Here is a 15689-nt window from a genome sequence, read left to right on the forward strand (position 1 = left end):
AGTCCAGATGAAATATGGCAAGTCATATTTTGGACGTATTAGCAGGGAAGTAGCTAGAATAGCATAGAGAGTAGATATCTTCCCCCCTCTAGTGCTGATAAAGGCTTAATAAAATTGTAAAACTGGTGGGTCTTCTGTCCTGGAACTGAATGATCAAAGTTGCAGTAGAAGCCCCTGATTGAGATTAAAAATTCATTACAACAAGGGGAGAGGGAGAGAGAGATGGGGAGGGGGAATGGGGAGGAGAAGTGGAGGGACAGGTAGACAGGGAGAGAGAGAAGGGAGAGATCTCGCACTAGCTAGTACTAGCTAGTTTAATAACACCCAATGCTCTGGAAGAAGGCTCTGTTTCTGTTCCAAACACCCAAGTCAAGAGGTACCAAGGAGAATCTTTAATCTATGTCTTTCCCAAGCATCTGCAATCATGTGCACATAAACACACACACACACACACACACACACACACACACACAGATGCACTTTGAAATTATACAAATAATCCTTTTAAATGATTTGAAGTTAAGGGTTGAGAAAAACTTTACCTACAGGAACTCTGGTTCACTGTTGGTAGAATGCAAATTTGTACTGCCATTGTGGAAACAATGTAGTTTCTTTATTAAAATAACTCTACCATCTAATATACCAATACTTTTCTATATATATGCTCAAAGTATTGGAATTAGAAATACTTGCACTGTTCTGTTCACTTAAGCTTTATTCTGAAAATCTAAGGTGTGTAAACAATGTCCATGAATAGAGGAATAGTAAAATAAAATTTACATGTGCATACAGTGGAATATTATTTTAGCTTTTGAAAAGAAAGAAGAGTTTTCATTTGTGTCAGTATAAGTTGGCATAGAGGAAAAGATGCTAAGTGAAATGAACCATATATATAAGAAAACACATACTGTCTGGCCTTATGTATATATGTGATCTAGAAGAAACAGACCTGTAGAAGGAAAAGGGGAAGCCACAGTAAAGAAGGCATGGGGAATAAAGAAATGGTAAGGCAATAACAAAAGAGCTCAAGTTTCAGCAATGCTGTGAATTCACCATATTGCTTAGCACCCTAACAAACAATGATGCATTGTATCTTTAAATTTTCCTGGGAGAGTAGAGAGTATATCAAAACAACAACACTAGTAATGAGGATAAAAGAAGGTAACCTTGATTGATTATAGATATGTTATGACTTCAAACATGTATTTATTCTTCAAATAATACAGACATTTACATTAGATATATATATAGCTTTTGCAATATCAATCTATGTTACAAGATTGCTTTTAAAAACCCAATAAGTCTTGTTAACCTTAAAGCAAGATATTTATACATTAAGAGCTCACTCCCAAATCAGTAGTAGACTCACCATTTCACTTTACCGTTGACAAGTGGATTTAAAATTCTACACACTCTAATTCATTGAAATTTACCACTGAAGTAGGAATGACAGGGATTTCATTCTACTTCTCAGTATGGAACTGGAGTTTTATTACAATGCTTGCCCTGTAAGCTCAGCAAGAAGCATGTTATAATTAGATGAGTATTACAATGGAGATCTTGTTAATGGGATTTTTGAGAAACACTAAGAAGCAAATCCTATAAGAGTACCTCTATTAGACTCTGTATAAGTGAGGGAAACATGTCTTAGGGGACCACTAAATAAATTGGTATAAATTAGTTAACTGAAGGCCAAAAAAAATTAGAGATGATATGCCTTGGGGAACACTGTGAAAGTAATCACTGTAAGCAAGAAAGTGATGGTCAGAATTGCCTCTGCATGGTTCTAATATGAAAGTGAAGTTTGCCATTAGGATAGCAGTGTTACTGTCTTTATTTTGGTATAAACTTAAGGCCATTTATCAACAATAACAAAATATATTTTTCTCTATATTCTAATTATAAAATAATGAAATATCCTATGAAAGAAAAAATTCCTATAGTGTATTTCACATTATTTTGCTTTGAGATTAAACAATGCAATGCATATTTTAAGCATTTATATTTTTGAACATATGCAAAATATGGTAAACTGTTCCAAAGTCAGAATACAAGCAAAATATAGAAGCAAATCTTGCATAAAGCCTCAATTGACGACCGTTTGGACTTATTTATAATTTTTTTACATTTAAATTCATATGTATGATATTAATGTACCTGCTTTGTATGGATATATTTCTATCCATCAATTTTATTGAGTTTTTAAATTTAGTTGGTCATTTTACTTCTATGATTTACTTTTTTTCCCACTATCTTGGAAAGATCACATAAAGCAGCCTTATAAGTAATTATAGAAACTTTCATCTAATCAGTTTGAATTTCCTCCAAAGGAAGTTAAAGAAAATGAAATATTTTCCCCCACCATAATTCTGTTCTGTTAGGATAAAAAAACCAATAAACCTATTCCCAAAGTATAAAAACAGATAAGTTGTGTCACAGTAGTTGAAGCTTCATTTTCAGTGCCTCGTTTCTGATTTGGGATGCCTCTACATATCCTTCAGGGATGTGAGGGCAGAGAAAGTAAAAACAAAGGGTTCACTTTACCCTTTTTTCAGATTTTTCATTTCTGCATGAGAAAATTAACTTACTAGATTGAGACTCTCAGCTCATACATAGTAGTGTATGATACACTTTCCTTCGGTAGACAAAACAGATGTGTCTGTGTCTATTCACTATAAAAAAGGAAACTTATGATAGACCAAAGCGATGACTGCATGGATGTCTAGCTTTTTGAACTAATGAACTTGGGTCAGAATTACTAAAAGGAGCAGAGGTGCCTCATAATCGGCTGCACCAGCAGAAAGCACACATTAACACACATTACTCACATAATGCAGAGATTTGTACTTTGTGGAGTTCTCTGCACAGCTTACAAACAAGTTCAGCAGTCAGTATGAGTATCTTTTCTCAATGTAATTAGGCTGATCAAAGTTCTGCAATCCTCAGCAATTGTTTATCCCTTTCACATTGCTGGAGAGAGGCATTTCAAAATTTTTCTCTTAGACTTGTGAGCTTTGGTTTACCACCTAACACTCTGGACCATCTTCCTCTCTCCCACAGAGAATGTTTCAATTTAGAAGAAGAAAACACAGTGAACTTCAAATTCTCAATGCCTACCCTAAGATAAAATTAGTTGCATGTGGATTTGATGGTTTCTTACTGTTTACAATTGAGCAATTGTGGTCTGAGTATTTAAAATATGTTTATTCTGTTCAATATTTGCTATTATTTACAGCATTGGAAAACATGAATGGTGTTGCTTTAACATAGAACAGTATGTGTTTCATTTTTTTTTCCAATTTTCCTAAGAAGAGAACTGGCAACTAAGCAAAAAAAAAAAAAAGAAAAAGACAGCTAGCACCTATGAGAGTAAATATATGTTGCAACCTACAGATTGGGAAAAGGTCTTTAGTAACCCTACATCCAATAGAGAGCTAACATCCAGAATATATAAAGAACTCAAGAAGTTAGAATCCAGAGAACCAAATAACACAGTTTAAAACTGTGTATAGAGCAAAACAGAGAATTCTCAACAAAAGAATCTAAAATTGCCATGAAGAACTTAAAGAAGATGTTCAGGATATTTAATCATCAAGGAAATACAAATTAAAACAATCCTGAGATTCTACCATACATCAATCAGAATAGCTAAAGTCTTAACTTTTAAGGATGGAATAGTTAATATGACTCCAGGACATTTTGCTCCTCCATTTAGAGCAAAACTTTGAGCAATGAATTTGGAAATCATGCTGATCTATGTTTAAATGAATGTATTCATATATTATATTTATTACTTTTCACATTGCTATGACAAAATACCTATCAATAAATAGTGTACTTACTTTACCTCACAATTTAAATGGTATAGTCCATCATGACATGGAAGATATGAGAATTCATGGTGGCTGAGAATCTTGGCACTCAGCTTACTTATCTTTTTGTTGTACTTCTTTTTATTTACTCTGTGACCCAACCCATGGGATAACGCATTTCACATTCAAGTTGTGTTTTCCAAGTTCTATTTAACAACTCAGATATTACTCTCACAGAAATGTCGAAGATGTGTGTCCTTGGTGATTCCAAATCAAATCACACTGGCGAACAATCAAATATATGTTTATTTGTGATGTGTTACATGTATTATATCAAGTAAGATCCTGGAATCTATATTATCAGAATTAACAGAAAATATTACTTATTGTATTATAAACAATAATTAAAATTATTTTCATTTATGTTATGACCCGACCTGCAGGACTTAAACTAATGGATTCCTGAAGGAAGGGAGCTGCAATGATAAATTTGGGATCAAGAGATGGTGAAGGAAGTATATAAGACAAAAAATCCTGTTCAAGTTTCATTTACTTTTGGGAAATGGAGAGTTTATTAAGCTGAAAACCACAATCAGTATTTGCTCAGGTGCACAGACCAAACCCGTATTTGATAACATATTGACATCAAAGGAATGTCCCCATTTTAAATAGTCTGGAGAGACCCCTATCATAAAATGTCCTGAGAGGGTTATGAGAATTTGAAACATGATAGCAGAAGAAACAAAAGAGTGTTAGTTAATAGATGATGGCCCAGGGACAAGATGCATATTGAGATGTCAGGGGTTTCTGGGCAACAACAGTGCTATCCATACTTAATTCTTAGAACATGACTTGAAAAACAACATTACAAATAAATAAGATTGGAAAGATGACTATAGTCAGCTTGTTGATCTTATAAAACCACAATTAATATCTATTTGCCAATATTAGAAATAATTTTATTTTTGTGCTTTGCTTATGTATTCCTCAAAATGCTTTGTGTGTGTGTGTGTGTGTGTGTGTATTTGTTGAACTCTGAGTTTCAGAAGAGTGTTGGGGAAATATTTACTTCACAAATGATTTTTCAATTTATTCTTTTCACTTATTTACTTTATATCCTGCTCGCTGCCCTCCTCATGGTCACCCCCTTCCACAATCATTCCCTCGTCCCTCCCCCCCTTCTCCTCTGAGCATGGAGTGGGCCCCTTTGTATTCCCTCAAATTTGGCAATTCAAGTCTCTGCGAAGCTAGTTGTTTCCTCTCCCACTGAGGCGTGACAAGGCAGTCCAGCTATAAGAACATATCCCACATACAGGCAACAGCTTTTGTGATAGCCCCATGTTCCAGTTGATAGGGAACTATATGAAGACCAAGCTGCACATCTTCTACATAAGTATGGGGAGGCCTAGGTGCAGTTCATGTGTGTTCTTTTTTGGTGGGTAAGACTCTGAGAGCTCCAAGGGTCCAGGTTAGTTGACTCTGTTGGTTTTCCTGTGGAGTCCCTATCCTCTTTGGGGCCTGGAATCCTTCCTCCTCTTCTTCTATAAGAGTCCTCAAGCTTCATCCACTGTTTGAATATGGGTGTCTGTATATTTCTGAGTCAGCTGCTGGATGGAGCCTCTCAGAGAGCAAACTGCTCCTGTTTGCAAGCATAACAGATTACCATTAGTAGTTTTAGGGACTGTTGCTTGCCCATGGGATAGGTCTAAAGCTAATTTGGTTAATGGTTGGCAATTCCATCAACCTCTGCTTATTCCCCTGTGCCTGCATTTCTTTTAGACAGGATAAATTTAGGGTTGAAAGTTTTGTGGGTCACAAATGCTTTAAGAGATATAATTTTAACAAATTCTATCCGTCTAGTTAACATCTAATTTCCTTTACTTAAAATTTGAACTGAATTATAAGTACTAAGAAACTGAGAGAAAATATGAGCATTAAATATTTATTCTTCCTTCTTAATGGAAGATTAACAAGCTGAAGCACCCAAGTAAGGATGCCTCAAATCTACATGGGAAGGAGAAGAAAGCAATTACAGAGGATTGGGGATGCCACAGAGGGAGAGAGGAATGGTCAAGCCAGTTCCATCAGTCAATCAGTTCTCCAGGGAGGGAGCAAGGATTGAAAAGAAGGACAACTAGACAACAACATTGTAGCCTGATCCAACCAGTTCTAAGGCTGAAACTGGTTTATTTTTTTCCCAGTCTGTTTTAATACCATTTTAAGTACATGTAAATAATCAGGTCAGTTCTAGGTCAAGGAACAAACAAATCAATAAATACAAATAGTCAAGGAACAAACAAGGCAATAAACAAAGTCCAGTAAACACTGTTTCTAGGAGCTTATCAGGATGACCAAGACAAAAAGGAATGCCACACATTCCTTGGCTGAGACTGCTCTGAACTTTGCATTAGCCCAAATGTAAATATTCTTTATCTGAGCCTATTTCCTGAGTCCTAGTCCAAAGTCAAATTCTTGCAAAATTCCAACAAGATAGCCCCAAAAGCTCTCCACAGAGGGAACTAGATGGGAAAGGGGACAGGGAGGGAAAAGGGAGAACATGATCAGGTGTGTGTGCAGGAAACAGGACTGAAGCACTGAGGGCCAGCAGACAGAATAGAAACTGGTAACTTTTGAAGTAGGAGGTTGGGGTGGGGGGCTTCTAGAATGTCCTGGAGACCTTCGAGGTGACAGACTCTCAGCATTCAAAGGGAGAGAACTTGGCTGAAGTGCTCTGCAATAAGGAAAGGGAACTCATAGAGTCTGCCATCAGTGGAGGGAGAGGAGGACATCAAGTGGAGGGATGAGGCTGTTATAGAAAGAAAATAAAACTTGATTCCTGTGATTCATGTAATTTATGTCAAATAGCCCAAAGAGTTGTTTGTGAGCTTTGAAACCTGGGGCTGAGAACAGAACAGAACAGGTCAGGAAATGCCCAGGCAGGCCCATCGTTAAGACATTCCTGAGGCTGCTTGGCCATAACGATAAAGAGAATGGCATGCCCGGACTGGCCTGTCGCCTCTCTATCTCCCGCCCTTCTGACCTAAGTTAAATGTTATCTGCATGTACAGTCTGCTGATGTTTAAATGGAGCAATCATGTGAAACTGTGCAAATTTCTCCCCCAGCCTCAGCCCCTTTTCTATAAAAACCCCTAGCTTTCAAGCCTCATGGTCGAATCCACTGTCTCCTGCGTGAGATACATTTTGACCCGGAGCTCCACCATTAAACTACCTCGTCTATTTACATCAAGACAATCTGTTCGTGATTGTTGGGTACACGCAGAATCGGGAATCAAGTGGGGGTTTCCCCACTAGGTTCTTTCATTTGGAGGTCCCACTGAGATCTGCGTGACACCCAGGAACCCTTAAAGACCCCTTCGTGGTATGTTTGTTTGTGTCTTACATGTTGTCCGTTGTCTATTGTGTGGCACCGCTGAATTTGTGTCTTGGTTTGTGAGTTTGTGTCTTGGTTTTTCAGTTCTGGGATTGTAGGTTCGAGTCCCACTTCGTGTCTTGGTTTTACAGTTCTGAGATTGTGGGTTCGAGTCCCACCTCATGTCTTGGTTTTACAGTTCTGGGATTGTGTGTTCAAGTCCCACCTCATGCCTTGGTTTTACAGTTCTGGGATTGAGGGTTCGAGTCCCACCCAGTAGGTTCGAGTCCCACCTGGGTCCTCAGTTCTGGTATTCTGTATTCTGGCAGCTACCACTGAAGGGAGACTTCCAGAACGCCCTGCAAGCTGTGACCCTTGGAAGACGTTCCAAGGGTGAGGGACAGTCAAAAAGGTCTGACTGTCATCTGGCAGAGTGAGGAAAGAGTGTGCTTAGATACTAGTGTCTTTTTTTTTCCTCTGTTACTGTCTTGTTTCTGTTGTGGTTTTCATCATGGGACAGACTGTGAGTGTGTCTGACTGTAGACTTGGACTGACGTTGGGACAGAATGTGTCAGTGATAGTTAAGAAAAACAACTCAGCACTGTTTTCCCACAAACAGGCCTGCTCCCCCATGCGTGCCCCTGACTGCTCAGAGGAGCTTCGGGATGCAGCCGCAAGGCTGGACTGGGGACTTCCTGCTTTGTGACTAGAGCTCAGTGCAAAACAGTGCACAAACCTTCCTGTCACCTGCTGTTCACTTCTGGGTTCTGCAGGTGCCATTGTGGCAGAGTCACTAGATGCTGATGGTGAGTGCAGGTGCCAGCTGAGGCAAGGTGCCACTACGGAAGCGGAGGCCCAGGGGGGATCACCTACATGGAGGTTTCCCCCTCCACCACCACAATGCATTTCGCTGCCAGTGGGACAGGCAAGAAAAGAAAGAGGGGTGAGGCACATGAGGCCCAACACAGGCCCCGCCTGACTCCCTAGAGCGGCCATATTGCCTGCCACAGCAGGGGAGGGGGTGATTAGAGTCGCAGCCTCCCCTGCCTTCCCCTCCCCCAGTGTCTGCCTCCCCCAGGGCTTACTGGTTCCTCCCGCCCCCAGGGGGCCTGTGCTTTGAGCAGACCTCCCTCATCCCTGACCCCAAGCCCCGCCTCCACGGGACAGACAGACGAGAAGAGGAAGACACTGTGAGAGTGGCCAGCCAAGATCACCTCAGGTTCCCTGGCTGCTTCTCATCCCCTTCCCCCTGAATCCTGTCTCTTGTTAACAGAAAAAGTGCTTTCACTTTGAGATATCAGTGGTCCAGTGCAGCCAGCTGTGATAGCTGCCTTCCCTTCCCTGCCCCACGTGTTTTCTCTTCTAGGGCAGCCTGCTATAAGCTGCAAACCAGCGAGGGAGACATCCGCCCACCCAGGTAAGGAGCACCTACAAGTCTCTGATAGAGAGATTAACAGTGAAGAAAAGTGAAAATAGAGATGAAAGAGACTAGAGAGGTATGAATGGGAAATATTTAGAGTAAATAAGAGGCAGAGAAGGCATATTATCAGAGAGAGAGAGAGAGAGAGAGAGAGAGAGAGGCGAGAGGCAGAAGAAAGAAAACAGGAGGGATCGTAGACAAGAGAAAATTTTGACTAGAATCTTGGCTGCAGTGGTAGGAGAGAAAGAAAAAGACAGGACCTAGAAACCTGGGCAACAGAAGCTAAAAAGGCTCAGCTGTGTCAGACTGAAGTTACTTTTTGGAGATACACCCTTCGAGGTGGGAAACAGTGGCTAAAAGAAGCCAGAAAAAGACTGTAACTATACCAAGGTAAGTAAGAAAATTCTTGGGCACTGCTCGTTTCTGCAGGCTCTGGATACCTGGGTTGGCGACCTTAGCTACCCTGTTGTACACCCTGACCAAGGAAAGAGAGGTGTTTTTGTGGACCCCAGATCACCAGAAAGCCTTTAAAAAGGCCCTACTAACGGCCCCAGTGTTAGCCTTGCCTGATGGGAGAGCAGGGGTCTCCAGAGGAGTCCTTACTCAGACTTTGGGACCTTGTAAAAGGCCAGTGGCTTATCTATCCAAGAAGTTAGACCCTGTTGCCAGCAGGTGGGTTTCTTGCCTGAAAGCTACTGCTGCCATAGCTCTGCTTGTCAAGGATGCTGATAAGCTCACTTTGGGACAGCAAATAGCTGTAGTGGCACCCCACACTCTTGAAAGCATTATCCAAAAGCCCCCTGACTGATGGATGACGGCCAATGCTCCTTTGACACGTTATCAAAGCTTTTTTGTTGACCGAATGAGTGAACTTTGCTCCCCTGCTGTCCTCAATCTCACTACCCTACTGCCGAGACTTCACCTACTCATCACTGCACTGACATTCTGGCAGAAGAAACTGGTACTCGAAATAATCTGAAGGATCAGATCAGCCTTGGCCTGAGAGTTCGAGCTGGTGCACGGATGGCAGTAGCCTTACGGTTGAAGGTAAGTGGAAGGCGGGGACACCAGTACAGTGGTGGACAGAAAGCAAGTGATCTAGGCCAGCATCCCCTCTGAAGGGACATTGGCCCAATAAGCTGAACTTGTGACTTTGATATAAGCTCTATAAATGGCAAAAGAAAAGTCTACACTGACAGCAGACATGCTTTTGCCACTGTACGGAGCAATATACAGACAAAGAGGGCTGTTGACATCTGCAGAGAAAGACCTAAGATGCTGTGGCTAAAGGAAATCAGATGGCAGATCTAACTGCCAAACAGGCGGCCCAAGGAGCAATGATCCTAGCATTCAAGGAGCCTAAAGATTATTATGATGTCAGAGAGACCAGCTTTAGATACACCCCTGAGCACTATCAAGTTATGGACATTACTTGACCCACCTGGGAGCCAAGAAATTAAAAAGTGTGGTTAGGTCCTTTGACTGTATGTTACAGTACTCTCTGGCTTGGCAGAAGAAATAGTCAAAAACTGCAAGGGTTGTGCTATGACTAATACAGGACACTTCGTGTATACTCCTGAGAAGAGGCTCAGGGGCAACTGGTTGGAGGCCTACTGGGAGGTAGATTTTACAGAATCTAAGCCAGCTAGGTATGGCAACAAGTACTTATTAGTGTTTATAGACACCTTTTCAAGGAGGGATAGAAGCTTCTCCTAACAGGACTGAGACGGCCAATGTGATAGCCAAGAAGATCCTAGAAGAAATCTTCCCGAGGTTTGGGATACCCAAGGTAATCAGGTCTAATAATGGACCTGCGTTTGTTGCCCAGGTAAATCAGGGACTGGCCAAGATATTAGAGATTGGTTAGAAGTTACATTGTGCATACAGGCTCCAAAGCTCAGGACAGAAAAAAAAAAAGATGAATAGAATTCTAAAAGAGACCTTGACAAAATTAACCAAAGAGACTGGTGCAGACTTGGTGTTCCTTCCCCATGCCCTATTTAGAACTAAAAATACTCCCTCTGGATTCAGCCTTGCTCTTTTTAAGATCTTTATGGGGCTCCCATGTCCATCACTGTCTTAAATGATGTGTTTAAACCTACATGTTTTTGTAATAATATTCTGTATGCTAAGTTAAAAGGCTTGCAGGTGGTGCAGAAAAAAATCTGGTCACGATTGGCTACAGTGATCAGCCGGGTACCCCAAAAGACATCTTACCAGTTCCAGCCAGAGAGCTGATCTACGTACACCTACATCATGACCCTCAAGCCTCACTAGAAGGGTCCCTTCCTAGTTCTGTTTACTATCCTTCTTATTCTGTTTTTGTTCTTCTAGAAAAAGAGTATGAATTCTATTCTCCACATAGAGATATAGACTTCTAAAATTCTAACATTAGAATTACTTAGTAGAAGAAGAGGGGAGTGAAAGAAAATAAAACTTAAGATCTGTGATTCATGAAATTTATGTCAAATAGCCCAAAGAGTTGTTTGTGAGCTTTGAAACCTGGGGCTGAGAACATAGCAGAACAGGCCAGGAAATGCCCGGGCAGGCCCATCGTTAAGATATTCCTGAGGCTGCTTGGCCATAAAGATAAAGAGAATGACATGTCCAGACTAGCCCGGTACCTCCCTATCTCCAGCCCTTCTGACCTAAGTTAAATGTTATCTGCATGTACAGTCTGCTGATGTTTAAATGGACCAATCATGTGAAACCGTGCCAATTCCTCCCTGCTGATGTTTAAATGAAACAACCATGTGAAACTGCGCCAATTCCTCCCCAAGCCCCAGACCCTTTTCTATAAAAATCCCTAGCTTTCAAGCCTCGTGGTCAAGTCCACTGTCTCCTGCATGAGATACGTTTCTACCTGGAGCTCTGCCATTAAACTACCTCATGTATTTACATCAAGATAGTCTGTTTGTAATTCTTGGGTGCACGCCAAATCGGGAGTTGAGTGGGTGTTTCCCCACTAGGTTCTTTCACTATCCCACAATCAAAACCTCTTATCCAGAACTGTTCCTCTCTAAAGAAACTGCTGAGGGACCCTAAGGGGTTTTACAGTCCCACAACCTCCTTTCAGCTTCCCCCTCCTGCCTGGGGTCAAGGCTAGGCCAAATTCCCTTTTCCACCCACAGGAACATTCTTGAGTAAAAAATTCTCAGAATGTACTGACTGATACTTACCTGACCCTCTGGAAATATCCAGATAGAGTTCAAATGTGGATCATGATTTGCCCATTGCTTGCTAGTCAATAGATTTAAAGGTCAGTATGCTTAGCCAATAAGTATGAACTGTAACCTTGCTGATGTAACCTATGCCCCTAAAAAGTATAAAAACAACTTGTAATAGCCATCCCAGGTCACCTTCTCATCACTTGACTCAAAGAACTGATCAACTGAGAGTTGATCCCTATGCATGAGAAAATAAACCTCTTGCTTTTGCATCAATCTGTCTGGAGCATCTGGAAGTAAGTACCACTGACTGAGAGGGTCGAGGTCTTACACTGCAGAGACAAAATTGGAAAAGAAATTGAGGGAAAGAAGGCCCAGTGATTGCCCCATATTAGGGATCCATCTCAAGGGGAGACTCCAAGGCCTGACCCTGTTACTGATACTGTTGTATGCTTGCAGACAGAAGCCCAGCATGGCTGCACTCTGAGAGACCAACAAGCAGCTGAAAGAGTCAGATGCAGATACTAGCACCTGACAATGAACAGTAGACAGGGACCCCTGTGGCTGAGTTGGGAAAAAAGCTGCAAGAAGTTGAGGAGGAGGCCAAGCCCATAGGAAGACCAACAGTTTTAACTTGCCTGGACCACTGAGATCTCTCAGACACTGAGCTACCAACCGGGCAGCATACACCAGCTGATATGAGGCCCTGGACACATATACAACAGAGGTCTACTGGGTCTGGCCACAATTAGAGAAGATGTTCCTAACCCTCCAGAGATTTGAGGCATCGGAGAGTAGGGAAACATGGTGGGGTGGGGGTGTTGGGATGGGTGGGAATGAGGTATAGGATAGGGAAATTGGAGGTTGTGAGGACTATCCAGAATGCACTAGAAATCTGGGAGGTATGATAAGTATAGGAATCAAAAGGAGGAAACTTTGATGAAACGCCCTACAGTAGGGAGAGGGAACTTATAGAGCCCATGTCCAGCAGGAAGACAGGACATCAAGTGAGGGATCAGGTTGCCATCCCACAGTCACAACTCTGACTCATAATTGCTCCTGTCTGAAAGAATTACAGGGATGGAAATGCAGAGTAGCCTGAGGAAAAGAAGGTCCAGTGACAGGCCCAAACTAGGATCCAGCTCAAGGGGAGGTCTGAAGGCCTGACACTATTACTGAGGTTATAGAGCACTCACAAAAAGGGATCTATCCTGACTTCCCTCTGAAAGATCCAACAAGCAGCTAAAAGAGTCAGATGCAAATATTTGCAGCCAACCAATGGGCAGAAGCAGCTAACACCTATTGTTGAATTAGGAAAGGCTGAAAGAAGCTAAGGAGAAGGGCAATCCTGTAGGAGGACCAGCAATCTCAAGTAACCTGGACACCCTGAGATCTCTCAAACACTGGACCACCAAACAGGCAGCATACACCAGCTGATATGAAGCCCCCAACACATAAACAGCAGAGGACTGTATTAGACTGGCCTCAATTAGAGAAGATGTTCCTAACCCTGGAGAAGCTTGAGGCCCCAGGGATTGGGGAGGTTTGGTGGGGTGACGGCGGGGGTCTGGGACATTCTCTTGGAGACAAGTGCTGTGGGAAGGAGGAAAAGTATGGTCGTGGCAGACAAGGCGAGGGATGTAGACTGGACTGTAAAAATGGACTAAAGAAAGAAAAATTTTTTTAAAAAAAAATGGACCTTCTCAACCAGTTGTTTTTGGTGTAATCTTTGAATCCAAGCACTAGGGAAGCAGAAAATATAACAAACAAACAATAATAAATAATATATAAATAAAACAAAAGGAACTTCTTTAGTTGCCATGAGTAAGTGATGTTACCATTCTTTTACATGTTACACATTTCAAAACTGCCTTTATATTCTTTTCACAAATGACCATTTGACATCTGTTTTGCTTTATAAAACTACTGCCAGAATTATATAATTGTACCATTGGATAAAATACCTAGTTTTTTTTCTGTTCCCTCATTATAACCTGGTAATAATTAATGTTTTCTGAAAAGCAAATTAGCTTATACTGTGAAATCAAACAGGGATTCTGGAATAGAATTGCTGGTTTCAGATTCTGACTCTGCTAGTAACTAACTCTCTTTGTTTTGTTTTGTTTTGTTTTGTTTTAAGTCCTAAAGAGACATTTTCATTTTACTCAAACTTTAGAAATTTGAAGAGAAGGGTCAGGGAATGGAGTGTGACAAAACACACGGGGTTCAGAAAGAGACAATCGAGGTAGACATTTCTGAAAAATCCTCAGCAGAGCAAATTGAGGACATCTTCACTTTCTCTGCAGAAGTCCCTGGGCCCAGGAGAAGGAGACTTTGCCCTTGAGAATTCTGACCAGTGCTCCCTTCATGTCTTTGTTTCGCAGGCTGTAAATGAAGGGGTTCAGCAGGGGAGTCACCACTGTATACATGACAGCAGCTGCTGTGTCCTCTACCACTGAGTTAGAGGAAGAGGATGTGGGACATAGATAAGCCCTTATCACAGTCCCAAAGAACAGGGCCACCACAGAAATGTGGGACCCACAGGTAGAAAAGGCCTTACGCCTTCCTTGGGCAGAAGGGAGCCTGAAGATGGCTGAAACAATGCGGATATAAGACATAAGGATGAGCAAAAAGGGGATTAAGATGACTGCACCTCCCAGGAAGAGAAGCACAAGCTCATTGATCCGGGTTTCAGAGCAAGCGATCTTCATTAGGGGTCCCAGGTCACAGAAGAAGTCTGGAATGACCTTCTGAGAGCAGAAGGAGAGCCGGAATATGAGGAAGGTGTGTGTCATGGCCACAATGGTTGTAAGGGTCCAACAGACTGTCACTAAGAGTGAGCAGCGCTGGAAGCTCATGATCATACTATAGTGGAGAGGGTGGAAAATAGCCACAAAGTGGTCATAGGCCATTGTGGCCAGGAGAAAGATGTCCATGACTCCAAAAGTCAAGAAAAAATAGAGCTGGACCAGACATCCTGCATAGGAGATGGTCCTGCTTTGGGTGTGGATGTTCACTAGGGCCTTGGGCACTGTAGAGGAGGTGAAGAGAATGTCAACACAGGAAAGAGTGGCAAGGAAGAAGTACATGGGTGTGTGGAGTCGTACATCAGTGCTAATGGCCAGGACAATGAGCAAATTCCCAGCTACTGTGACCAGGTACATCCACAGGAAGACCAGGAAGAGGATGTGTTGCTGCTGTGGATGCTCTGACAGTCCCCAGAGGAGAAACTCAAAGATGCTGGTCTGGTTTCCTCTTGCCATGAACACAGAAGTCAATTTGGAAAGTCTTGAGTTAGCTTTCTGAGATGTTTCACTCTAGTTGAGTGCTCAGCAAACCTTTCTCTGATCTCTAGTGAAAATGACAGTGTTGTTATCATAACCATCTGGTATATGCATAGGACACTTAATATAGCCTGCTGAAGATACTCTTCCTGAAAGTTCTGCAAGATGTAAATGACGACCAATAAAGTATTTTTCTTGCACAGTTTTCTGCTTTTTATCTCACTAACTTGTCTCTAGTTGTATACCTTTATTTGACTATACGCAGAAAATCAAGGAAGATTTGTTCAGTTACTTTCTTTTTTTTTTAATTTTTAATATTTTTATTACATATTTTCCTCAATTACATTTCCAATGTTATCCCAAAAGTCCCCCATAGCGCCCCCCACTTCCCTACCCACCCATTCCCATTCTTTTGGCCCTGGCATTCCCCTATATTGGGGCATATAAAGTTTGCAAGTCCAATGGGCCTCTCTTTCCATTGATGGCCGACTAGACCATCTTTCGATACATATGCAGCTAGAGACAAGAGCTCCGGGGTTCTGGTTAGTACATCATGTTGTTCCAACAATAGGGTTGCAGATCCCTTTAGCTCCTTGGGTACTTTCTCTAGCTTCTCCATTGGGAGCCCTGTGATAC

General features: G+C 41.8%; 1 protein-coding gene across 1 annotated transcript; it reads right to left on the reverse strand.

Moving 5' to 3' along the window:
• Positions 1-14060: 14060 nt before the first annotated feature.
• Positions 14061-15032, reverse strand: LOC110306067 (olfactory receptor 1P1-like). The gene has a single exon (XM_085837664.1). It carries the CDS (start codon positions 15030-15032, stop codon positions 14061-14063), a length of 972 nt encoding a protein of 323 aa, XP_085693790.1.
• Between the last annotated feature and the right edge of the window lie 657 nt (positions 15033-15689).

The sequence above is a fragment of the Mus caroli genome, unplaced genomic scaffold, assembly GCF_978045245.1.
Source record: "Mus caroli unplaced genomic scaffold, Mus_caroli_1 scaffold_5, whole genome shotgun sequence".
NCBI classification, from domain to species: Eukaryota; Metazoa; Chordata; class Mammalia; order Rodentia; family Muridae; genus Mus; species Mus caroli.

What these genes read in the sequence shown, in the direction of transcription:
- LOC110306067 (XM_085837664.1), bottom strand. Translation starts at nt 15,032, where the DNA reads ATGGCAAGAGGAAACCAGACCAGCATCTTTGAGTTTCTCCTCTGGGGA.